The sequence below is a fragment of the Meriones unguiculatus genome, chromosome 17, assembly GCF_030254825.1.
Source record: "Meriones unguiculatus strain TT.TT164.6M chromosome 17, Bangor_MerUng_6.1, whole genome shotgun sequence".
NCBI classification, from domain to species: Eukaryota; Metazoa; Chordata; class Mammalia; order Rodentia; family Muridae; genus Meriones; species Meriones unguiculatus.
In genome coordinates, this window is record NC_083364.1 from 20,982,399 (window position 1) to 21,009,213 (window position 26,815).

General features: G+C 38.1%; 1 protein-coding gene across 1 annotated transcript; it reads right to left on the bottom strand.

Moving 5' to 3' along the window:
* Positions 1 to 2,394: 2,394 nt before the first annotated feature.
* LOC110563750 (vomeronasal type-2 receptor 116-like) lies at positions 2,395 to 26,545 on the bottom strand. Its single transcript, XM_060370876.1, is given in 6 exon segments — positions 2,395 to 3,299; positions 12,899 to 13,021; positions 13,024 to 13,126; positions 13,972 to 14,772; positions 15,157 to 15,436; positions 26,343 to 26,545. Coding segments are annotated over 6 exon segments (2,415 nt in total).
* Between the last annotated feature and the right edge of the window lie 270 nt (positions 26,546 to 26,815).

Consider the following 26,815-nt stretch of genomic DNA (forward strand, 5'->3'; position numbering starts at 1 on the left):
GCTTGGTCTGAGCAACATATGTGTGCCTCTTGCCTATATAAAACAGAAATGTGCATTTTTCATCCTGGGGCTAAATTTTTGGACAGTAATCCATAGTCACTTGGGTGCTGGGAATAGAGGCTGGGATATCAGGGAGAGTTATCAGGGTTCTAGGCTGCTGCATCATCTCTCAGGGTACCTATGTTAGACATTTTTATTTTATTTTGCTGGGTTGGAGTTATTTCTTTTCCATGGTTTCTACGTTGGTTGGAGTTTTTCTTCTATTATATTCTGTATCCTGGATTTATGGTTGGATGTTGTTTAAATTTGGATTTGTTCTAGAATATCTTGTTTACTCCATCTATGGTAAATGCAAGTTTTTCTGGGTATAGTATGGTTAGAAATCTGTGGTGTGTTAGAGTCTACAAAAGTGCCCAGGCCCATCTGGCTTTTAGAGTCTCTGTTGTGAAGTCAGCTGTATTTCTGACAGCTCTGACTTTACTTGGCCTTGTTCTCTTGCTGCTTTTAATATTCCTTATTTGTTCTGTACATTTAATATTTTGGATATTATGAGGCAGTAGGAATCTTGGCTGCTCCAATTTATTTGGTGCTCTTTGCAATTCTTGTATATTTATAGACTATCTATTTCTTTAGGTTGGGGAGGTTTTTCTTCAATGATTTTGTTGAAAATATTTTCTGAGCCTTAGAGCTGTGAGTCTTCTCTTTCTTCTGTTTCAATTATTCTTAGATTTGATGTTTTCCTGCTGTCACAGATTTCTTGGATGTTTTTTGTCAAGAATGTTTTAGATTTAACATTTCTGACTGATATATTAATTTCTTAAATTGTATCATCTATGCCTGAGATTCTTTCTACCATCTGTTTAATTTTGTTGGTGACGCTTGTGTCTTTAGTTTCTGTTCTCTTCCATAAGTTTTCCTTCCCTAGGACTCCCTCATATTTTATTTTATTTATTGCTTTCATTTCCATTTTTCATGTCTTAAACAGATTTATTCATCTCCTTCACTTATTTGATTGTATTTTCTTGTGTTTCTTTAAGAGGTTTATTTATTTCCTCTTTAAAAGCCTCTAACATGTCCATAAGATTGTTGTGTTTTTTTTTTAATGTCATCTTCTTGTGCTTTGGCTGTGTTATAATATCTAGAGCTTGCTGTAGTAGAATGTCTGGGCTCTGGTGGTGCCATATTGCCCTGGTTCTTGTTGATTGTATTCTCATGCTGGCCTTTATCCATCTTGTTGGCCCTGATTTGGGTTGGATGTTCTTGATATTGACAGGAGTCCTCAGAAAGGTAGACAGAATCATAGGCCTGACAATTGTGCTTGGAGAACAACCCACCGCTTACCTCTGCTGGCTGTGTCCTAGGTGGACATGAATGTTCCTGGGGTCTTGTAGGTCTCCTGGGAAAAAAGGCAGAGACAAGCGCCTGACAATGGATCTCAGAGGACAAAATGAAGCTCACCTTTTCTGGTGCTTCCCCAGGTGGATCAGGCAGACATATAATTGTCAAGAACTGGTCTCAACATTTTATTTTTTATTTTTAATAACAACAGCTTTATTGAATACCTTCACAAAGCAAATGTGTAAAATGTAAATGAGATTTACAACATGAGATTTGTAAGATGAGATTTTTTAGTCCTTGTCCAATTGTTGGAACTGGAATGCTTATGGCTTGTATTTCTGCAGGCCATATGAATGCTTCAAAACTATTTGTAAATTCATATGATCATAAGTCCACTTATTTCTGCATCGTGATGCTTTTCTAAATTTTCCCACTAACTCTTTTATAGTCTCTCCCCTGCCTTTTCCACATAGAACCCAGAGACTTCAGTGGTGGGATTGTTCTTTATGCAATGGTGGTAAGGTGAGTATTTCATGGGTTAACATTTGCTTATGTCACCAAATATAGAAGAACTGACTTGGGGCCCAACTTATAAAGTCAAGACTACTGACTAGCATGAAAGGTACAAGAAAATACTCTGCATGCTACCAGAAGGAGGAGGAGGAGGAGAAATAAAGACTAACTGGTGTCAATTTGGTAATGATTCCTCCAGTTCAAGCAAGGGGGTCATCTAAAAAGCCCTCCCGAACCAAAGTCTTGTGGATTATTGAAGAAGAAATTTTAAAAACTATCTTGAGAGTCAAAGGATGAGGAAGCATACTGTGATAATGTCTTCTAAGAACTGCAGAAAGCATACGAAAAGTTATCACTCACATGACTCCCAAATTGTGAGTGGAACAAAGATGACACCAATGAATTTGTTAAACTAGATGGAGGAAAGATCAAAAGGTTTTAAGCCTATAACTGAAAAAATCTGGGAATTGTAAAACTGGCCATTCCCAGGGAAGGGAACAGAGATATTTTAAGCATAATCTAAAACTTTAAACTAGGAAGGATTCAATACAGTGGTTTATTACGGTACCTTTGAAGAAAATTAGAATCTTGTCTTATCAAAATAACATAACACTTTGGCACAAAGATGCACCCTAACAACCCTGCACTGGAAGCCAAGATGGAGAAGACCTCCACAGCCACGATGACCTTCCCCTTAGTGCTGTGGTAGACAGGGAGGAAGGTGATCCACACACTGCAGAACACCAGCATGCTGAAGGTCAGAAATTTGGCTTCATTGAATCTGTCAGGCAGATTCCTGGCCAAGAAAGCCAGAGTGAAGCTCCCCAGAGCCAAAGAGCCCAAGTATCCCAGGACAAGGTGGAATGCAATGACTGAGCCTTTGTTGCACACAATGATGATCTGCCCATGTTCAGAGTGTGTATCCGTATCAACATATGGAGGTGATGTTACCAGCCAGATTCCATAGATAATAAGTTGCACAAGGGTACAGATGGGAATGACAAAGTTAGGTGCTCCTGACACCAGCATCCATTTCATCCTTCTTCCTGGAGTAGTGATCTTGAAGGCCAGGACCACAGTAATTGTCTTGGCCAAGACAGTAGAAAGAGCCACTGTAAAACAGACTCCAAATGTGGTCTGCTGCAGGATGCAGGAGCCCATGTTGGGGCGCCCAATAAAACACAATGAGCAGAGGAAACAGAAGGTGATGGAGATCAGTAGGATATAGCTGAGAATGCGGTTATTGGCTTTCACAATGGGAGTGTCCTTGTACTTCACAAAAGCACCAAGTACGAGAGCTGTGAGTACAGAGAAACACAAGGACATGCAAGCCAGAGCCATGCCCAATGGGTCTTCATAATCCAGAAAGGAGACCTGCCTCTGCAGGCAGTATGTATGCTCTGCATTGGCATACTGGTCATCTGGACAGCTCACACACTGTTCCATATCTGCTGGAGAATATACAAACAGACTTTAATAAAATTTCATCATTCTATATTTAATAATTTAGTATTTATATTAATCAGAGAATAACACAATAAACATTTTATTATTCATTAACAATTTTAGTATTTATTGCTCTAGGAAGGAATGAGATCATGCTGTTCTGTAACAATCCCTAGTGATGAAGCATACCAACTTCATAAAAAAATGAAAAGAAAAATCTATTCTTACTTATTAACTTTTATACTTATAAAAGTTTTTAAAATAAGAAAAATACTTGAATTTCTTGGTGCATTAAAAATGGTAATTTATAACAGGTCAGACTGGTTAACACTTCAAGCTTTAAAATTATTAGACACAGATCTTTGGGCTGTGCAAGCATAGTGGTTTGAGTGAGAAATTTCCTTATATGCTCATAGGTTTGAATGCTTGGTCCCTAGGGGTAGAGTGACTTGTAAAGATTAGGAGATGCATTATTTTTAGAGTTGGTTTGGTCTTGTAGGATTAGGTGTGGTCTTGATGAAGGATAAATGGCACTGAGCATAAACCTTGGGTTTTCCAAAACTCAGGCCAAATCCAGTGACTCTCTCTTCCTGATACCTGCTTCCTGAATACTCAGCAACTTCTACAGAACTATGCATGGCTGCATGCTTCCAAAGTTCCCTGGTATGATTATAATGGACTACCTCTGAAACTGTATGCAAGCCCCTATTAAATACTTTCTTTTATAAGTATTTTCATAGTCATGGTGTCTCTTTATAACAATAGAACACACACCAAGGCAGAAATATTAGAGAGGAACTGTATTTCCGTGACGGGCCTGCCCATTTTGCTGTTGGAGGAATGTGAACTTTGGTATTTTGGATTAGGAAAGAAGTTGAATGCTTTAAGTAGGGACTAATAGGCCATATCAGAAGTATCATGAAAGAGAGTATAAGGGACATTTGTATAGTTGTTGCTCAGGTCAAGAATTTTAAAAGGGAAAAAATCAAAGAGGCTAAGAGACTATTCTTCTATGATTTTTCAAAGAATGTTGGTGATTTTTGCTCTTGTTCTAAAAAGCTTCCCTGAGTCAAAGTGATGAATGTTGGTAGAGGAAATGTTAAGAATAACTAATTTTGACTTCCTTGGTGGGTATTAATGATCCATCTTAAGTAGAGAAAAGGAGCAAGGTAAGCAAGGAAAAGTACAAAATGTCCGGTTTGAGGGAGAATGTAAAAGAACACCAGGAAGTATAATGGAGCTACGTGTAGAGCTCAGGGTTATAAAAAGTTTAAAGTCTGTTGCTAAACGGAATGACAACTAGATGGAATGATGTTAAATGGAATGTAAACCTCACAGAGCTAAACTTCCAATTCATGAAAGAGAATTAGAGAGAAGCTAAGCAATGAATGAAATCATCAAAAATAGAAACCTGGTGAAAACATACTTGAACAAGTAGGTGGAGTTACATGCCCAATAAGTACAAAACCTTGGGAGCTTTGGCCACAGAGTTGTAGCTTCGAGTAAAGGATAAAATAAAGTGGTTGTGAAATCTCCTTCTATTGCCAAGAAAAGGCAGTACACTAGGAATTTGTCAGATATCTCTGTGTGGAACCCAAGAGAATCTACTGAGTGAATCTGTGAAAGTGAACCTTGGATTTGATTGGAGATACCAAGATTCTGTAAAGGTCATAGTCAGGGAATACCTTCCAATGAGAGAAACATACAGGATGTTTAATCAGGCAAAGAGAGAATGTTTTTGCAGTCAACAAAACTAAAAGGGGTTGGGAATCTGAAAAACACTTTGACATGAGACATGGAGAAGCAGAAGTTGGAAACTTCCCTTCTAGATTTTGATCTGTCTTTCCTTACTTGGTTTCTTTCCTCACTTTTAGAATACTACTATATATTCTGTGCATCTGTATGTTGGAAATATGTGATCTATTTTTGATTTTGATTTAACAGGATGGTATAGTTAAGAGATTGCTTTGAATATCAGAAAAACTTTGATCTTTGGATTTTTTCATATCTTTTAAAAATTATTTATTTCTTTATTTACAGTTTATTCACTTTGTATTCCAATTGTAGCCCCCTCCATTGTCCCCTCTGAATCCCACCCTCCTATCCCTTCCCTCCCTCGACCCCAACTCGACTAATGGGAAGGTCCTCCTCTCCTTCTCTCTGACCCTAGCCTATCAACTTTAATCAGGACTGGATGCATTATCTTCCTCTGTGGCATATTAAGACTTCTACCCCCTGAGGGGGATGTGATCAAAGAGCCAGCCAATGAGTCCATGTCAAAGACAGTCCCTGTTCCCATTATTAGAAACCAACTTGGACACTTGAAAACTGTGGGATACATCTGAGCAGGAATGCTAGCTTATCTCCATGCAAGGTCCTTGGTTGGGGTGTCAATCTCAGTAAAGACACCTGTGCCCAGACTTTTTGGTACTGTTGCTCTACTTGTGAAAGTCTTATCCCCTTCAGGTCTTTTTATATCTCCCCCCTTTTTCATAAGATTCTCTGCACTCTACCTAAAATTTGGCTATGAGTATCAGCATCTGCTTTGATACCCAGCTGAGTAGAGTTTTTCAGAGGTCTTCTGTGGTAGGCTCCTGTCCTGTTCCCTGCCCCCTCCCTCATCCTATTTCCCTTTCTGAGTGAGGATTGAGCATCTTACTCAGCATCCTCCTTTTCGCTCAGTTTCTTTAGGGGTAGAAATTTTAGTATGTTTATCCTATATGATATGTCTAATATCTTTATAAATGAGTATATAATGTGTGTCTTTCTGCTTCTGGGATTCCTCATTCAGGGTGATCTTTTCTAGTTCCCACAATTTGCCTACAAATTTCATGATTTCCTTGTTTTTAATTGCTGAGTAACATTCCATATTGTAAATGTAGCACACTCTCTGTATCCATTCCTCAGCTGAGGGACATCTGGGTTCTTTCCAGATTCTGGCTGTTAAGAATAACACTGATATGGTTGGGCTGGTCCAACTGGATGTCTAAATGTAGAAAAGTGCAAATGGATCCATATTTATCACCCTGCACAAAACCAAATACCAAGTGAATCAATGACCTTAACATAAAACTAGGCACACTAAATCTGTTAGAAGAAAAAGTGGGGAAGAGCCTTGAACACATTGGCACAGGAGACTACTTCCTGAACAGAACACTATCAGCACAATCTCTAAGGGCAACAATTAATAAATGGGACCTCATGAAACTGTTAAAAGTTTAAGACTTAAAACAAAGGACACTGTCATCAGAACAAATGAGAGACTACAGACTGGGAAAGGATCTTCACCAACCCTGTATCTGACACAGGGATAATATTCAGAACACATAAATAACTAAATTAGTTAAAAAGCCACAAATATACCAAAACAATTCTTTACAGACCTAGAAAGAAAAATTCTCAACTTCATATGGAATTACAAGAAACCCAGATTCCCTAAAACAATCCTCTACAACAAAAGATCATCTGGAGGTGTCTCCATCCCTGATCTGAAGCTGTACTATAGAGCAACAGTAATAAAAACTGCATGGTACTGGCATAGAAACAGAATGGTGGATCAATGAAACCGAACAGAAGACCCAGAAATAAACCCACACACTTATGGACACCTGATCTTTGACAAAGATGCCAAAACCATACAAGGAAAAAAGATAGCATCTTCGTCTGTCAGATAAAGGGTTGGTGAAGATTCTTTCCCAATCTGTAGGCAGTCGCTTTGTTTTGATGATGGTGTCCTTTGCTTTACAGAAGCTTTTCAGTTTCATGAGGTCCCATTTACTGATTGTTGCTCTTAGAGCCTGTGCTGTTGGTGTTCTGTTCAGGAAGTTTTCCCCTGTACCAATGAGTTCTAGGGTATTTCCCACTTTTTTTTTCAAGCTGATGTAATGTGTCTGGTTTTATATTGAGGTCTTTGATCCACTTGGACTTCAGTTTTGTGCAGGGTGACAAGTATGGATCTATTTTCAGTTTTCTACATGTAGACATCCAGTTAGACCAGCACCATTTGTTGAAGATGCTGTCTTTTTTCCATTGTATGGTTTTGAAGCAAAAAGACACACATGGTATATACTCACTCATATAGACATACAACATAGGACAAACCCACTAAAACCTGTGCATCTAAAGAAACTAAGCAAGAGAGAGGACCCTAACTAAAATGTCCAATCCCCATCCAGAAAGGCAAAGAGGATGGACATCAGAAGAAGAAGAAAACAGGAAACAACCTAGGAACATACCACAGAGGGCCTCTGAAAGCCTCTGCCCTTCAGACTATCAAAGTAGATGCTGAGCCTGATGGGCAACTGTTGGGCAGAGTGAATGGAATTTTAGGTAAGAACTGGGAAATAGTAAGAGCTGGAGAGGACAGGGTCTCCAAAAGGAGAGCAACAGAACAAGAAAATTTGAACACAGGGAACTTCCCAGAGACTCATACTCCAACCAAGGACTATTCATGGAGATAACCCAGAACCCCTGTACAGATGTAGCCCAGGGCAGTTCAGAGTCCAATTGGGTTACATAGTAATGTGAAAAGGGACTGCCTCTGACATAATCTGATTGGCCTGCTCTTTGATCACCTCCCCTTGGGGGGGAGGAGCAGCCTTACCAGGCCATAGTAGAGGACAATGCAGCCACTTTTGATGTGAACTGATAGACTAAGATCAGAAAGGAGAGGAGAACCTCCCCTATCAGTGGACTTGGGGAGTGGCATGCAAGAAGAGGGAGGAGGGAGGGTGGGATTGGGAGGGGAGGAGGGAGGGAAAATTAAAAAAAAGCATTTTTAATGGAGAAACTCTTGTAAACTGAATTAAGAATATGAAAAAGAAAAAAAAAGATAGCATCTTCAACAAATGGTGCTGGGCTAACTGGATGTCTACATGTAGAAAAATGCAAATAGACCATACTTATCACCCTGCACAAAACTAAAGTCCAAATGAATGAAAGACCTCAACATAAAACCAGACAGATTAAATCAGTTAGAAGAAAAAGTGGGGAAGACCCTAGAACTCATTGGTAAAGGACACAACTTCCTGAACAGAACACCAACAGCACAGGCTCTAAGAGCAACAATCAATAAATGGGACCTCATGAAACTGAAATGCTTCTGTAAAGCAAAGGACACTGTTGTTAGAACAAAACGACTGCCTACAGATTAGGAAAGAATCTTCACTAACCCTTTATCTGAGAGAGGGCTAATATCCAGTACATATAAAGAACTAAAGAAGCTGAAAAGCAGCAAACCAGGTAATTCAATTAAAAAATGGGGAAGAGAGCTAAACAGAGAATTCTCGATAGAGGAATATCAAATGGCAGGGAAACACTTAAAGAAATGTTCAATGTCATTACCCATTAGGGAAATGCAAATCAAAAATACACTGAGATTTCACCTTACACCCATTAGAATGGCAAAGATGAAAAACTCAAGTGACAACACATGCTGGAGAGGTTGTGGAGAAAGGGGAACCCTCCTACACTACTGTTGGGAATGTAAACTTGTACAACCACTCTGGAAATCAATCTGGCGTTTTCTCAGACAACTAGGAATAGCCCTTCCTCAAAATCCAGCCATACCACTCCTGGGCATATATCCAAAAGAGGCTCAAGTACACAAAAAGGACATTTGCTCAACCATATTTGTAACAGCTTTATTTGTAATAGCCAGAAGCTGGAAACATCCCAGATGCCCCTCAACTGAAGAATGGATACAGAAATTGTGGTACATCTACACCATGGAATATCACTCAGCAATGAAAAACAAGGAAATCATAGAATTTGCAGGTAAATGGTGGGACTTGGAAAGGATCAGCTCATGAGTGAGCTGTCTCAGAAACAGAATGACACACACAGTATATACTTACTCATATAGACATATAATATAGGATAAACCTACTAAAATCTGTTCATCTAAAGAAACTAATCAAGAGGGAGGATGCTGACTAAAATGCTCAAACCCCATCCTGAAGGGCAAATGGACATCAGAAGAAAAAGAAAACAGGAAACAAGTTAGGAATCTGCCACAGAGGGCCTCTGAAAGCCTCTGCCCTGCAGACTATCAAAGCAGATGCTGAGACTTATGGCCAACTGTTTGGCACAGTACATGGAATGTTATGAAAGAAGTGAGAAATAGTAAGATCTGGAGAGGACAGGAACTCCACAAGGAGAGCAACAGAACCAGAAAAACTGAACACAGGGGTCTTTCCAGAGAAAGACCAACCAAGTACCAGGCATGGAGATAACGTAGAACGCCTGTACAGATGTAGCCCATGGCAGTTCAGTGTCCAAGTGGGTTTCATAGTAATGGGAAGAGGGACTCCTTCTGACATAAACTGATTGTCCTGCTCTTTGATCACCTCCCCCTGAGTGGGGAGCAGCCTTACCAGGCCACAGACAATGACAATGCAGCCACTCCTGATGAGATCTGATAGACTAAGATCAGAAGGAAGGAGAGGAGGACCTCTCCCTCTCCTTCAGTGGACTTGGGAAGGGGCATGTGTGAAGAAGGGGAGGGAAGATACGATTGGGAGGGGAGAAGGGAGGAGCTTATGGGGGGGATACAAAATGAATAAAGTGTAATTAATAAAAGTAAAAAAAAGCCACAAATCAAGTAATCCAATTTAAAAAGGGGGTACAGAGCTAAACAAAATTCTCAGTAGAGGAATATCAAATGGCAGAGAAACACTTAAAGAAATGCTCAATATCCTTAGCCATCAGGGAGATGCAAATCAAAATGACCCTGAGATTTCACTTTACACCCATCAGAATGGCTAAGATCAAAAACTCAAGTGAGACCACATGCTGGAGAGGATGTGAAGAAAGGGCAACCCTCCTTCCCTGCTGGTGGGAATGCAAACTTGTACAACCACTTTGGAATCCATTTGGTGCTTTCTCAGAAAATTAGGAAATAGTGCTACCTCAACATATGCTCAAGTATACATCATGGACATTAGCTCTACCGTGTTTGTAAGTGCTTTATTTGAAATACCTAGAATCTGGAATTTTGGACATTTAAAAGGTGTCAATAGTGTGATAAATGATGCCTACTTTGGAAGCTGGAATAGCTGCATTTTGCATGAAAGTATGGCTAAACACCTATGGAATTAAAACATGGTGTCTGGAATGAGTAAGGGTTAGCCCCATAGGCTCATAGGCTTGTCTGCTTGGTCACTAGGGAGTGGCATTATTTAAAAGATTAGAACACGTTGTCTCCTTAGAGAAGGTTTGACCTTGTAGAAAGGGTGTCCCTGAGGGTGGGCTTTGGGATTTCAAAAACCCAAGGAGCCCCAGTATCTCTCTGTTCCTACTGCCCAAGTATCTGGATACAGAACACTTAGCCGCTTCTCCACAACCATACCTGACTGTGTGCTGCCATCCTCCCTGCCGTTCCAGTAATAGACTAAACTTCTGAAAGTGTAAACCAGCCCCAAATTCTTTTTTTAAAGAATTACCATATTCAATAAAACACTGACTTAGAAATCAAGTCTAGATCACAACCAGCTGATAGGATGCATTGAGCACTTTGCCCTGTGCTCTTAGTCTGATCTTCATATAACAAGGAGATGCAATTCCCTCAGGCATGTACTGTTCACACAATACAATATTTCATTAAAGAAGCTGTGCTTCTCATGCATCAAAATCCTCTTCTGTTTAAGTCCCTCACCTGAACAATTAATGTAATAATTACAAAAGGGACATTTATTTTCTCTACTCATTTTTATTCTTCTGATGCTTACCATACGAGATTCTCTAAATTCACTTAATTTTGTCCTCGTAACTCACTTGTATATTAGAAACAAAAACCATCCAAGTAATATGTAAATTTTTCATATGTCACAACATAAAATAGTTTTTTCTCAGAATTTTTATTTGAATTTAATGCATACATATAATATATCTCGATTTACTCTACCTCTTTATTCCTTATATTATCAACTTGAGAATAGAGGGGATATATAGAAGCGGTTTGAGAGAGGGTAATGATTGATGCTGAAGGGAAATGGGATAGAGATGTAACAATTTTCCAATTAAATATATTTAAATTAGTTAAATTCTTATGTGTATGTGACATGCATAAAAGTGTATGCATGATTGTATGTGTGAGTGATTGTTGCATGTCGATGTGAGAACAGCTGCAGCTCTGCATGCATTTGCAGTTCAGAAGACAAGCATAAGGTGTTTTTCTTCACTTTCTACTCTTTGTGGTAAGGTTTCTTTTATTTCCAACTATGTATTCAAAGCTAGATATCATGCAGCACTAAGAATATCCTGAGCCCTTTCTCTGTCAGTAGGAAGTGCCCACTGAAACACTACCACATCCTTGAGTTCATTCTTGTGTCTGCACTCTGTCTTAATTCTTTCACAGAAAGTGCTTCATTCTGTAAGCTATTCCCATGATCTTAAATACATTGTATTTTACAACAGCAAGAGCCTGAGCCTTGGTTTGTCACAGACCAAGCTGGGAGCCAGGAGAATAAGACTGTGGAGTGATCTTGTTATCACTTTTATTTGTGTAAAGGAACAAAAAAGAGTAGAAATGTGCATATCAATACTATGTGCCAAGTTTTCTGGTAAAATATGAATTATATTTTTCATAAAAAAGTTCTCTAGAAAATATAACATGCGTAAGCATCATAATGTGAGAAAAAAGAGTGGTTTGAGGGAAACAGTATATATTCATTACAAGTTCATTCTATGCTTGATATCAGAAAAAAGGATTACATTAAAAATTCTGGGCTAGCTTTGGACCCAGAGAAGAGCATGTCTGCTTGCATGCGGGTTGATGCCCCAGGTCCCGCCTCTGAGAAAAAGGTATCGGACGGGTCTGATGCTCTTTGGGTGGATGACACCTAAATGAACATCGGGACAAAGTTCCAATTTATTTCTAATATCAGAGATCAGACCTCTACTCTTGTCTGATGCGTCTAAAACAAAAAGGGGGAACTGTAGAGAGCTGCGGAATGCTATGTCTTAAAGATGGAGCTGGTTTCCGCCTTCCACCTTCCCGATGGTGAGTGCTCTCTGTCACGAACAACTCCACATTTGGCTAAGGCTGAGGATCTGGCTTGCTTCCGTATATGTCGACCTATCTGCATTGCCCACGAGGCACGCTGGGGTTGGCTACCCAGAGGCTATTTAAGCTGTGGGCTGGCTTTCCCCAGGGTCAGAAGATTGTTCAAGGTTCCTGAATAAACTGCATTGAGAAAAAAAATTTAAACTTACACTCAAAGTCTAGTATACAGAGAAATGTTTGTGAACTCATTTGCACCATAATCTTTATTATGCTGTGAAGATGTATACGCAGAATGACCGCATTTCATGTTTTATACCTAGTTAAAATTTTTTTAATACTTTTGATATTTTTACTTCTGTATATATGTTTCTTTGGTGTGGAGTGAATTATAATGTGATTTTAGGTGTCCATGAAAGTCAGAGGCAAATATTCTCATGACATACACTTAAAGAAAATTGTGAGCCATCAAATATGGATGCTATGAACTGATCCTGGATGCTTTGTAAGAGAAGCAATTTTTCTTTCTCAATAAGCCATAGCTCTAATGTCACAAGTTTTAATTATATAAACATATTAAAATATGAAAGTTATTTGTACACACCGGTGTTGATCCCATAGCCAAATCTAAGTCTTCAGATATGTGTAGTTGTTGGCTCTGTGTCAAATAAGGGGAATAGCCTCCTATTTTCACCTTTAATCCAAAGCCTTGTGGACAATTCAGATGCTGAAAATGTCATACTCTGCACAGTGTTTTTTTCTCAGATTCATATTCACCAGTTCCCCAACAGGGTTAGTAAATGCAACATTCTTCAACAAAGAATCCACCTAAGTGAGATGCATCATTAGATAATTACACATGCCCACCAATAAGGTCAAGAGACATTGTGGATATACTATATTTTTCAATATTTTCTAGAAAAGGCAACTATATTGAAGGTATTCTATCTAGTGAAAAACAAGGTATCTCGTGGCTAATTAAACTTAATTCTACTTCATCTGTGTTTTATGGTAAATAAACATTTACCAAATATTGAATAACCGAGTGCAACAGAGCTGGATACTCATTACTTATATAAAAACTGCTAAACAGTAAGTATAGATATTTTTACAGAAGTGTGTATGAGTGTCAAAAATAATTTTTTAAAAGATAAGTCATAAAATTGACAGTGAGTAAGGTGTTTTAATGTTGTTGAAAAGAAGAGAGGGATTAGTAAACCAAGAAATGTGTAATACATATAAAAATAAAAATGAATTTAATGAAAGGATTATTTAGTCCTTAGTATTTGTCTACATAACGAAATAACAGTTCATATAAATAATTATCCATTACACTGACCAACACATGGTTTATTTCTTGAAAAACAAATTTGCTTCTAGTTGTCACATGAGTATTTTATAATAAAATCTTTAGTTATTCCAATATTGAGCTCATTTGGTAAAATGTAAAGTCACAGTCTCATAAAAATAACAGATACTCATAAAAACATTATCAGTCATTAAAATTTTACTGTTTTGCAGTCTATTTATCTACAAAAAAATCTTTTCTTATGTAGATTTTTGCAATAGAATTCCTGTATTGAAGAAATGGTCTCTGAAAAAATTAAACGAGCATTTGTGGTACCATTTAAAAATACCATAACTTAAGCATTGTGTAAAGTAATATCATTTACCTGCTCATAGTCATCGATTAATACTCCCTTTAGCTGATGAGACTCTATTTGTTGAAGCATACTTTCATGGTAGGTATGAGCCACAGCATACACAGCATTGTATAAATTGTAACCTTCTTCACTTAGGGCCATGTCAAATTCATGCTGTGATAACCATTCCAAAGAAATATTGGATGAATAATGATTCATTGTGCTATAGTTTATATCAAAAACTGAACAATTAAAATAATTCCACTTCTTTCTCATCTGAGAAATGTCTGCTGGATATTTGGAAGTGTTCATTGTTTGCACAAAATTTTTAAAGTTGGAAATCATGCCATTGTTTTGTGAAAAAGTGACAGTCCCATGGAAGGTATCAAGGCTGAAATCTCTTTTCCTTGTAATGACATCCCATTGTGAGGTGGTGATCCAGATTCTTTCTAGACCTAAATATACCCATCGTCTGAAGCTGGTTTCCAGGGTAGAGTTCATTTCACCATAAATGATAACAACCTTTGCTGATGATGCCACAATTTGTTTATCATATAGGACAGCCCTTGTCAAGTATAACTGCATGCTATCTGGGATGACATTTGCAAAAGCTAGACAGAGTCCATTACTTTGCATCTCTTCTCTCAAGTCTGAGAGAAACTGAGTTCCCTGGTCATCATCGGAGATGACCAGCCCTATCCAGGTCCATGTAAAATAAAGCATCAGAGACACCATGGCATTGGGCAAACATGTATCATTGTGTGCTATCTGGTAGACATAAGGAAACTGGACTTTGTCATTCAGGATAGGATGAAATGGTCCAAAGAAAATCTGAAGGTTGTGACACAGAGGAAGCAAAGTGAGAAGCATGATTAGCTAGAAGTTCATATGTAGATATGAGTTGTGTTACTCACCTTCCAGAATTCCTGCAAGAGGCAATTAAGATTGCCTTGTAAGTATCATGCATTATTCTTATACGGTTCTACAACATGTCTTACAAATCTGGACATTCAACAAATCATTTTCTGTGTTTCTCCATTTTATCCATTTTTTAATATAGGGAAATGTTAATGACATATCAATATCTGACTCCTTCATCCTCTAGAATATATATTGATTAGCACACAGCAATCCATGCTGCCCATTCATTCTCTGTATGACCTTGGGATTGGCATTGATAAGCTATTAAATCTCCTTTTTATCACACAGCCTCACCTTTGGTTCATCGTAAAAGTTTGCCAGTTTTGTAGATGTAGTCCACGATGGTCCTGTAAGGCCTACAAGACATGTAGGCTCTCCGCACAAATAATTAAGAAGAAGTTGACGACTGTTGTTTTTTGAAATTATTAAATCTAAAGTATTTAATGCATTAAAACACATGGCAGTAGCAAAAAAAAATATCAAAGACACGTTGGGTAAAAGGTAAGGGTTTCTGTTGATCTCATCAGTAGCAAAAAGCAGTACAAGAATAAACTCATATTTCTGATCCGTTATTCTAAAAGAAGACAAAGGAGAATAGTAAAGGATACTGCAAACATCAAATGTTCAAATATATTGAAGTGAACATTTTAACATATGCCCTCTCTAAATTTCTGTATAAGTTCCACCTATCCTATTTAAAGGTATACAAATAAGAGATCTTTAAAGATGAAAGCATTTTCAGAATTCATCAAAATGAGTCATGCTGATCGAGAGTTTTATTGGTGGAAATCTATAAAGAGCTGGTTTTATTTCTGACCTCATCTATGAACTAGACCTAGACAGTGAGACTTCTATATGTCTGTCTGTCTTGGTATTCTCATTTCTATGGAAACTTGAAAATCAAATGATGTGAACAGTATATTCAATTCACAGTGTTTTATGCTTTATTTTTAATTATTAAAACATAAATATTAAAAGATTAAAATCTAACATATTTTATTAATTACATTTTTATTCATATATATAAATTCTGAAGACACATAAAGAATCATACAATATACAATAAAATTTTATTTGGCTTTCAAGTCCATCAATAACTAACAATAACATTTCAAATGCCTGAGACCAAATTATGGTTTGATCTCTTATGTAATAACTTGTAAATTATTATGTGAAAATGAAGCATTAAAAGAACATAAAATATTAAAAGTGAATCACATATGATTATATTCTGAAGACAGAATATTATACTTTCTGAAATAGAGTGAAGAAATTTAAAAAGCATTACGTACTCCTAAGACATTGTCTAAGAATACATTTTTACTCGCAAAAGATTATGATTGATTTTGCTAATTTCATACACAATGAGAAAAACCATCAATAATGACATTTCCATAAAGATTTTGGGAAATTATTTTTAGTAACTTCAACTGTTAATTTTTATCAAACATTTAAATTTATCTAACCATTCATATCATTTATAGAAGACAATATAACACATCCTATGGCTATTATTTCATTTTTGGTGTATTTCATACATCAATTTTCTCTCATATTTTTGTGTGAATGTTACTATGTTAAATTAGTAAAACAAACAGAAAATCCTATCAGACTAGTCTTAACATTACAGCCTTCCTAATTCTTCAGCATTCCTTTAGTGAGTCAGAACACTGGGCCATTTTCTCCCTATGAAATGTGTTCTTATGTCTCAGCATAGTCTCCCAGGACTTCTGTTTCCATTAGCAATTGTCTCTCATCTGAAACACAAATACCCACCATGTTCTTTTGCAGATTGCACTAGTCAATTGTGAATTTAGAGATAAAAGAATTTTTTAAAGCATCAAAGTGTATTGAAGCAGTTAATATACTTGTAATGAAAAATACCTATTTCTTTTTAAAAAGTCACTAATGCTAATAGCTATATAAGAGGAAATCAAGAAACTAGATACCAAAAACCAAGTAATGCAATTAAAAAAATGTAGTATCCCAGGGTGCAGTGGCATGTACATGTAATCAAAGCACTCAGGGAGGCAAAGGCAGGCAAAAACCTGTGAGTTCAAGGCTAGCCTGGACTATAAAGTGATTCCAAGACAGCCAGGGCTACACAGTGAAACCTGACATGAAAAAAAATGTAGTACAGATCTAAGAGTTATCAATGGAGGAAACTCAAATGGCTGAGAAATGAACACCATTCTCAGTCATCAGGTAAATGCAAATCAAAACATTAGTGAGATTCCATTGTATACCTCTTAGAAGGGCTAATACCAATGACATAGGAGACAGCCCATCGTACTGTGGATGTGGAATAAGGGGAACACTCATTCATTGCTGGTGGACACGCAAACTTGTTCAGATGCTCTGAAAATCAGCATAGTAGTTCCTCATGAAGATGGGGATCATTCTACCTCAAGATCCAGCTATAAAACTCTTGGCATTTGACTAAAGAATGCTTCATCCTACCACAAGAACACTTGCTGAAATATGCTCATTGCGGCTCTATTTATAATATGCAAAAACTAAAAACAAACTACATATCTTTTTTTAATAGATTTTAGAATATGGTACCCTTACACAATGGAGTATTACTCAGCTGTAAAAACATGACATCATGAAATGTGTAAGCATGTTGGAGGAAATAGAAAAAATCACCCTGACTAAGACAACTCAGAACCAGAAAGATACATATAATATATTCAATTATATGTGGATATTAGCTGCTAAATAAATGATAACTAAGATGCAATCTGTAGAAGGAACTAACTGAAACACATGGATCTCATTGAAAGGGGGAAATAGAATGAATGTATTGGGTAGACTGGCCATGGAGTAGTGGGACCTGGAGAATCCAGTGCTCAAGAGGAGAGAAGTTTTGTTTGAGGGAAGAAATCTGGGCAAAGACAGAGCAAACAGAGCATTTGAGGATCAGAAGGAAACCTAGTGGAGTGGAAACTTCTTTTTTTTAGTTTGAGAATTTTCATTTTATTTCTTTATTTGATATGCAAATCCCTTCCACTATGTTATTAATAAATGTTTATGTTTGCTATGATCTTTTTTAGTTTTTTAAATATTACTTACAGTTTGTTAACTTTGTATCCCTGCTGTATCCCACTCCCTGTATTCCTCCCAATCTCACCCTTCCTCCCTAATCTCTTCCTTGCCCCTTTCCAAGTCCACTGATTGGGGAGAACCTCCTCCCCTTTCATCTGATCCTGGTTTATCAGGTATCTTCAGGACTGGCTGCAATGTCCTCCTCTGTGGCCTAGAAGGGCTGCTCCTCCCTTGAGGAGGGAGTAGGTCAAAGAACCCTCAAAGAACTCAAAGAACCATTGAGTTCCTGTCAGAAATAGTCCGTGTTCCCCTTATTAGGGTACCCACTTGGATACTGAGGAACCATGGGCTACATTCAAGCGGAGGTTCTACGTTATATCCATACATGGACCTTGGTTTGAGAAACAGTCTCATAAAAGACCCTTGTGCCCAGATATATTTGGTCCTTGTGGAGCTCCTGTCTTCTCCAGGAACCATAAGAAAGAAGGGGTAGTTAATATGAGTGGAAACTTTCCAAAAATACATGAAGGCAATCCTAGTGTAGTCTGCAATAATAAGGGAGAAGAGTCCCAAGTGTCAACTCTTTTCACCAAATGAAGCTTCCAGTAACCTGGTTATATCCAATCAAGTTGGAGGCCAAATGGAAATCCCAAAGAGCACATTTTCTTATGGAAATCCCAAACAGCCCAGGCTGTTGGCAAAACAATAATTTGCTTCCTGCAAACTGACAATCAGGGCTCATTACTGAAGACACCACTCACAAAACTTACTGAACATAGAGAAGTCAAGCTGCTCTCTCCATAAATCTTAATTCTTACATTCTTCAATCTTGGGTGTAGAAAGGTATTCTGCAGGCCTCCAGAGAGAAAATTAACCACCAGCTCAGCCACACAAGCTTTGATCTACAATCTGTTCTCCCTACAAAACACGACACAAAACTTTTGGGAGTAACCAAGCTATGTGTGCTTAAGGACCACTCCATGAAATAGAATCCATGTTTACACAACTTGGATGGCTAAGAAACCCTGACAAGATTTCCCAGAACCTTAAGACAAAACAAATACTACTGGTCTAAAATAAAGTAACAGTAAAATACCTCTAATGGTATTCTGTTATACTCCTGGATCAGTGCCTTATTCAGTCATCATCAGAGAAGCTTCATTCTACTGCAAGTGGAAAAATGCAGAGAAACATAAACAGACATGAAGAAGAGAAAGAGAGAATGCGAGAGAAACCTTGGAACACATAGATCAAATTGGATATCTCTATGAAATCCATCTTGTCAGGGTTTGGGGAACCGCATGGACATGGAAAAGAAAAGAGTGTAAGAGCCAGAAGTTTTGGAGGACACCAATAAAACAATGACCTTTAAATCAACTAAGCAAAGCTCATAGGAACTCAAAAAGAATAAGTAAAAAGCACATAGCAGACATAAGTTACCCCCAAATCCTCTACATATTTAAAATTCAGTTGAGTATGAGCACAAGACTTCTGATTATGTGAATGAGGAGATCTTTTGAGTTTGGTACCTTCCTTTAGGGGCTACTTTTCTCCTGTTAGTTTACCTTGTCATACTTTTATATTTTTATCTTAATGTGTTTTTCTTTGTTTGTTTGTTATCTCTTAGAAACTTGCTCCATTTTAAAAAGAGCAGAAATGGAGTGGATTCAGATGGGACAATACATGGAGCGAAACTTGGAGGTATAGTCAAAGGGGAGCTGTAATCAGAGTATCTTGTATGAAAAATAATCTATTTTGGATGGAATCAGGAGAGTAAAAAGAAAATTAAACTATAGCAAAAATCTCAAATTTTTAGATAAGGAAGAACATGAATAAGAATATTCATGGATTAAAAAAAACATTTTAAATGAGTAACCTGATCTAACTAACATCTTGAGCATTTGCCACCATGCTTGACTAGAGGCCTAGCTCAATGTAGTAAATCCAAGTAAGCTGAATGACTGCTGACTCCCCTCACTCTCAGTATCAACCCACACATACAACAACTACCCCTCCCTCCTTGTCAAGGTATTCTGTTCTCAAGTTATGGGAGAGGCTCCCTGCTCTAGAAAATGCTGTCCAGCAGCACTCCAAGTATGTCTTCTGTTCATGGACTGTCCCCACACTCCCATTGCCTGCCCAGCCTATTCCCAGTGGACCCTCCTTTTTTTTCCCCACCATGTCTTAGCTACCAACTCTGACATAGATCTCGTTGACATAGAGCAACAGTATCATGGAATCATTTTCCTAACCTAAAAAATGTTACAAAATGATATTAATTAGGAGGCCCTCTGTCAGAGTTGGGAGCTTAGACTTGGTAGGGAGGAAAGGAGGACTCACTGACAGTTGGCTGGGCAGGCGATGAGAATGGGGACAGTCCATGAACAAAAGTCAGGAACAAAAGGCATATCTCCTGTACCTAAAGGTACAAGAAAGTTACAGAATGCCAAATAGATTGGACCAGAAAACAGTCCCCTCACTGCATAATAACAAAAACACTCAATGTGCAAAATAAAGAATATTAAAGGCTGCAAGGGGAAAAGAAAATTAACAAAGAAAGGCAGATCTTTTAAACTTAACACTGGAATTCTCAATTGAAACAAAAAGTGAGAAGGGTCTGAAAATGTGTCCTGCAGGCACTAAGAGACCAAAGATGCCATCCCACAATGCTATACGGTGGAAACCATTACCATAGAAATAAAAAGGAAAGCCAAGATATTCCATGATAGTCAAATATAAGCAGTATCTAGCCACAAATCCACTGCTACAAAAGGCACTGAAAAGAAAACTGCAAGCCAAGATTAACTGCACCCATAAAAACAACAACAAAAATCTCACCCCATCAGATCACACGTACATAGCAGATCACACCAACAATTACAAAATAACAGGAACTAACAGTCAATGCTCTCTGATATCTCTCAATAATTCTCCAAGAAACAGAAACAGGCTAACAGAATATATGTGAAAACACAATCCACCCTTCTGCTTACAAAATCTTACCTCAAGCTGAAAGATAGACGTTACCTCAGGGTAGAGGACTGGGAAAAAAATTTCAAACAAATGGACATAGGAATCAAGCTAGTAAAACCATTTTAATGTCTAGAAATAATATCAATCCAAAATTAATAAAAAATGACAGGAAAGAACACTTTATATACATCAAAGGAAAAACCCACCAAGATGATATGTCAGTTCTTATCATCTATACCCCAAATGCATGGGTACATGCTTGTAAAAAAAACATCACTAAAGCTTAAATCACACATTAACACTCACACATCAAAAGTGAGGGACTTCAACACACCACTCTGACCAAAAGACATGTCATAGAGACAATAGCAACAAAAATATTGGAGGCAGCAGATGTTATAAACTTAATGGATGTATAGGCCATTTCACCAAAACACTAAAGATTATACCCTTTTATCAGTATCTCATGAAATCTTCTCCAAACTGACCACATAATCACTCACAAAGCAAGTCCCAACAGATATTAAAAAAATAATAAAATAAATCATTCATCTTATAAGAAGACAACAGATTAAATCTTGATTTTAACAACCTAAGAAATTGGATTGTTCTGGGAAAGAAAAATAAAATAGATTTTATAGATACAAGAGGATGGGTTGGGATTGGAACAGGAGGGGTGGAGGAGGGAAGGAAAAGGGGAAAGTGCAGGGATAGGCAACTGGAAGATGGAGACATGAGGTTGATATTTTGTGCAGTTGAAACTTCTTGGAAGCTGTAGCAATAACCATAGTGAGGACTTCTAGCAATAGAGATGATGGAGCCAGAACCAACCATCTTCTATAACTGGTCAAGACTTCCAGGGTAGGAGCCTCAAAACCTTTTGCTCACATCTGTCTTGCCTGCAAGCTATGCTGGGCAATGGTGGTTCAGAGCTTTTGAAGTTTGCCAAGCAATGACAGGTGTGACTTGAAACCCAGGACACAAAGGAGTGGCTCAAACCAGAAACTGCCTGGATGGCAGGAACTAGAAGCTGGATTGCTCAGAGACCTGGGATGGAACCAACCACAACTGAGAAAAAAAAATAAATTGTTCTTTTTTTATTATGGAAAACTGCTTTCTCTTTATTTAGACCTTAGGAGGAAAATATTAACTTTGCTCACATAACACCTTAAAAATCCAGTTTTAGATATTTAAAAATAAACAATACTAAATAGGCAGAGAAATAATTTCTTCTATAAAACTGGCCAAATTTTATTAAGACGTTACCATACAAGAAATCAAATTACATAAAGACATTTTGGTTTGCAACCTTTGAACAATGTGACAGCTGCACTTTTTCCCACCAGTGTCCTGTGCTTGCTCTCCTGCTGCTCTGGTCCAAGAGCAGAGACTAAGCAAGCATGGACTGTCAGCAATGGTCTGAAATAAATGATTCTTAATGAAATGCTGTTATATTCATCTCAGTGCCTAGCCCAATCATCATCAGAAACATGTCCTTCATAACCCAATGAGAGGAGATACAAAAATTCACACCGAAACATTGGGCTGAATTCAGGGAACAATTCAAAAAAGTGGAAGGAAGCATTGTAGGAGATAGAGGGTTAAAGGCATCAGGAGAACACAGCCCACAGAATCAACTAAGCAGCATTGATAGCGTTTCCTAGAAGCTGAAGTGGCAATTAAGGAGCAGGAATGAGTCTTTGTTAGGTTCTCTGCATACACGCTGTGATTAACTTGGTGTGGTTGTAGGACTCCTACCAGTGGAATTAGGAGTGACTGACTATCTTGTCTGCTCTTGGGACCCCTTTCCTCCTACTTGGTTGCCTCAACCAGCCTCGATATGAAGATTTTGTAACTAGTTTTACTGCATCTTCTTATGCCATATTCATTTGATAGCCCTGGGAGGCCTGCTCTTCATGAAGGAAATGGAGGAGCAGTGGAGATATAGGAAAATGGAAGGTGGGCTAGAACTGGGAGGAGTGGAGGGAGGGTAGGCTGAATACAGACATACTGTATGAGAAGAATTTAAGAGGCTAATAAGCAGAGAGCTGCAGAAAGCTCTGTGGGAAAAACAAATATATGAGCAAAAACCATAATTCAACAAAGCAAAAAATGTAGAAAACCTACTAAAATACTACTAGTCTGCATTTCTGGATGGTGATTCTTCACAGTTTACACTTGTTCTTTTTCATTTCTACATATTTCCTAATTTACAGTAATCATAGAAGTACTATAATCTCTGCAGAAAGTATTTACTCCCTTTTCTTTTTTTTAAATACTTTATTTATTTATTTTGAGAGCAGGGGGATTTTGTTTGTTTGTTTGTTTTATGGAAAGAAATACCTTTAATGCCTTAAAAATACAACAGGAAAATACTTGAAGATGTGTCTGAGCCAATTCCAAGACTCTTTTTTTTTTTCTTTTCAGTATAATTTCTTTTTTTTTAACTTTTATTAATTCATGGAGATAACCTAGAACCCTGACAATGCAGCCACTTCTGATGAGAACTGATAGACTAAGATCAGAAAGAAGGAGAGGAGGACCTCCCCGTCAGTGGACTTGGGGAGGGGCATGCATGCAGAAAGGGGGCGAGAGGGTGGGACCGTCAGGGGAGGAGGGAGGAGTGTATGGGGGGATACAAAATGAATAAAGTTTACTCCCCTTTCTAATGAGTAATTCTCATTCTAATAATCCCTCAAGAGCTTCATGATGATAAGAGGTCCAGAGAAATCACCCATTAGGCAATTTCATCATTATACACATGGAATATACCTGCACAAACCTACATGGTCTACCCTACTGCACACCCAAGTTATATGGTATACATCATCATATCTATGGTCTTTCATTGACCAACATGTTACATGGCCCATGACCATATATCTGTGTGCTGAGTGGGTTCGAGTTTGTCTTGTCTTTATATGCCCTCAGCTCTGTTGTAACTAAACACCACATATTTTATTTAGTGTCTTTAAGTGAGGCTATGTTTAATTATACAAATGGAGATGATACTGTTTATCATTGTTTTGTATAGATATTTTTAGAGATCAGAGAGCAAAACAATGAGCTACTTTCAGAAATCTTTATTTCTTTTTTTTTTTTCAATGCAGTTTATTCAGGAACCTTGAACAATCCTCGGACCCTGGGGAAAGCCAGCCCACAGCTTAAATAGCCTCTGGGTAGCCAACCCAGGCGTGCCACGTGGGCAATGCAGATAGGTCCACATACATGGAAGCAAGCCAGATCCTCAGCCTTAGCCAAATGGGAATTGTTCGTGACAGAGAGCACTCACCATCGGGAAGGTGGAAGGTGGAAACCAGCTCCATCTTTAAGGCATAGCATTCCGCAGCTCTCTACAGTTCCCCCTTTTTGTTTTAGACGCATCAGGCAAGAGTAGAGGTCTGATCTCTGATATTAGAAATAAATTGGGACTTTGTACCGATGTTCATTTAGGTGTCATCCACCCAAAGAGCATCAGATCCATCTGATATTCTCAGAGGCGGGACCTGGGGCATCAACCCGCATGCAACCAGACATGCTCTTCTCTGGGTCCATAGCGGCTGACCCTGAGCGCAGTGCTTAGCCTCGCATCCTGAGCGTAACATTTTAGCTTTTTATGGTAGCCAACCAAGCTTGGGGAGGATGTCCTGCTTCAATGGCTGTAAAGGCCTGAATGATCATGGCTGCATACTTGAATCCATTAAACACTGAAAATATAATATGGCCATTAAAGTGATAAAAACTTCTTTCTATCTATGTGGTCACTATTGAGGGAGTAAAATAAATTCAATTAGAGCCAGCTCATATAAAAAGTCTGACAAATTTTTATACACAAATATTTATATTATATTTGAGGTTCTCTGGAAACTAGTAAGTAGAGCATAAAAAGGAAAGAGTACATTCTTGCAGGTCCAGGCTGAAACAAGATTTCTTGGGCTCATGAGACTATGGTCATCCCGTGAAACATGGCTGGATAACTTTAGTGTTCAGTTGACACAAGTTTGGGAAGAGAGAATATTAATCATGAAAATCCCTCCATGAGAAAGGCGTGTACACAAGCCTGTAGAGCTTTTCCTTGATCAATGATTTCTGTGGGAGAGCTCAGCTCACGTGGTGCAGTGCCCCCTCTTAGCAAGTGGCCCTTGATTAGTATATGAAAACAAGGTGAATCTTCTATGGAAAGAGGGCAAGAGGTGATTCTCCATGTCCTCCATATCAGTTCCAGCCCTGCCTGCCTGCCGATGATAGACTCTGATGTGAAAGTAGAACCTGAAATAAACACTTCTCTCTGCCATAAATAAATATAAAGTAACTCCAAACATGCAAAGTCAGTCATCACCTTGACCAGCAAATAATGTATATATGTCTGGAAGTTTACCCTGCATCCAATAAATGCGTATGGAAACCAATAATATGAGCAACGAACAGAGTCAAAGTCTGCACAGTGCCGTGGGGCTGACTGGGTTTAATGCATTCTGTAATGTAGGATGCGAGTAAGAGACTACAGAAAGCACAGAAAACCTCAGTACATGCATAAAGAAGGCCCAGGCACATTGCATAGCGGCAAAGTGGATGAAATTCAATAGTTACTCTGCTCTCTCTGCTCTGCAACCACCACTATTAAACTCTGACACTCAGTATATTAAGAACTTTGTAGACAAATTGAGAACACCTTTTCCATGAATAGTAGGCTGGTTCTCTTACTTAATGTTGCAGCTACTCATTAGCTGAAAGGAATACTGGTCATCTATCTGATATTAATCATGCCCCATCTGTGACTGAGCATATGCACAAGTGACGCAATGTAAAACTTGATGACACTGAATCTCACAGCTGACAGGTTTTGCTTTTCTTAATCATTTTATGCTCCATAATGACATTAAGTACTGGTATGGAAACACTTTTTAAAGCAATGTACATGTATATTCACAAATGTTTGTATAATATTCCACAAATAATCATGCACAGTTGTCACACACATTTCTTTCTATGCATAACATAGTACACTATTATTAGAGATCAAAGTTAAGTGATTTCTTTATAAAGACCTTTAAGGATACATGCTGATGCAGGAATCCTTGGCCGACACTTGAAGACACATTGTAATATACCCTATTCACATTGAACTCATGCCAGACATGTGGATTGTGTTTTCATGTCAGATCATGAGACTCTAGGCAACGGCTCTTTCCACATAAGGAGATCCATGAGGAAACAGGAAAGAGTAACCTGTCTCTTTCACCTTACAGCTTATTAAATTGGATTTTCATATAAGAAATCCACACTACAATGAAATGCCTTTGAAAGTATTAAAATAATGAAGAATAAAAAAGATTTCTCTATTTGTTAATGTTATAGAGGGAAACACAGGAGAGAAACTCTCAGAGCTTCCCTCCCTACAGAGGTACAGACTTATAATTGTTGACATTTATGCAGAAAATTAATAGGCTAAAATTGACCTAAAATCAAGTTTTTTCTTATAAAAATCTTCCTCTTCTGGTTCCTGAAGTACGAAAAGACAAAAATCACAGTCTTTCCAAAAATCTCCATTATCATCCTCATTGTCCTTTATTCTCCAAAAGCAGCTTGTATTTGTAAAACTGCACAATGTGAGAGAAAGCTTAAGGAGCAAGAAGGAAATGATAACACATAGCTTCCTCATGTCTTCCAAGAGCTGAGACTGAGCAGATATGAACCAGCTACTCATGCAGGCAAACATCACATGCACATTTACCCCTCTGTGCCTCTTTTATTACTGTCATTGATTGGAGGAAGGTACATTATGTCCCCTAGTTTTCTTCTCCCCATTCTGTGACATGCTCCCTGGATACATCTGGCCTCAGGATCCAGATCTGAGACCTGAAATATTTTCATCAAACAGCTCAGAAAACATGTTGTGAGGACCATGTCCTCCAGCCTCGGGTGCCATGAT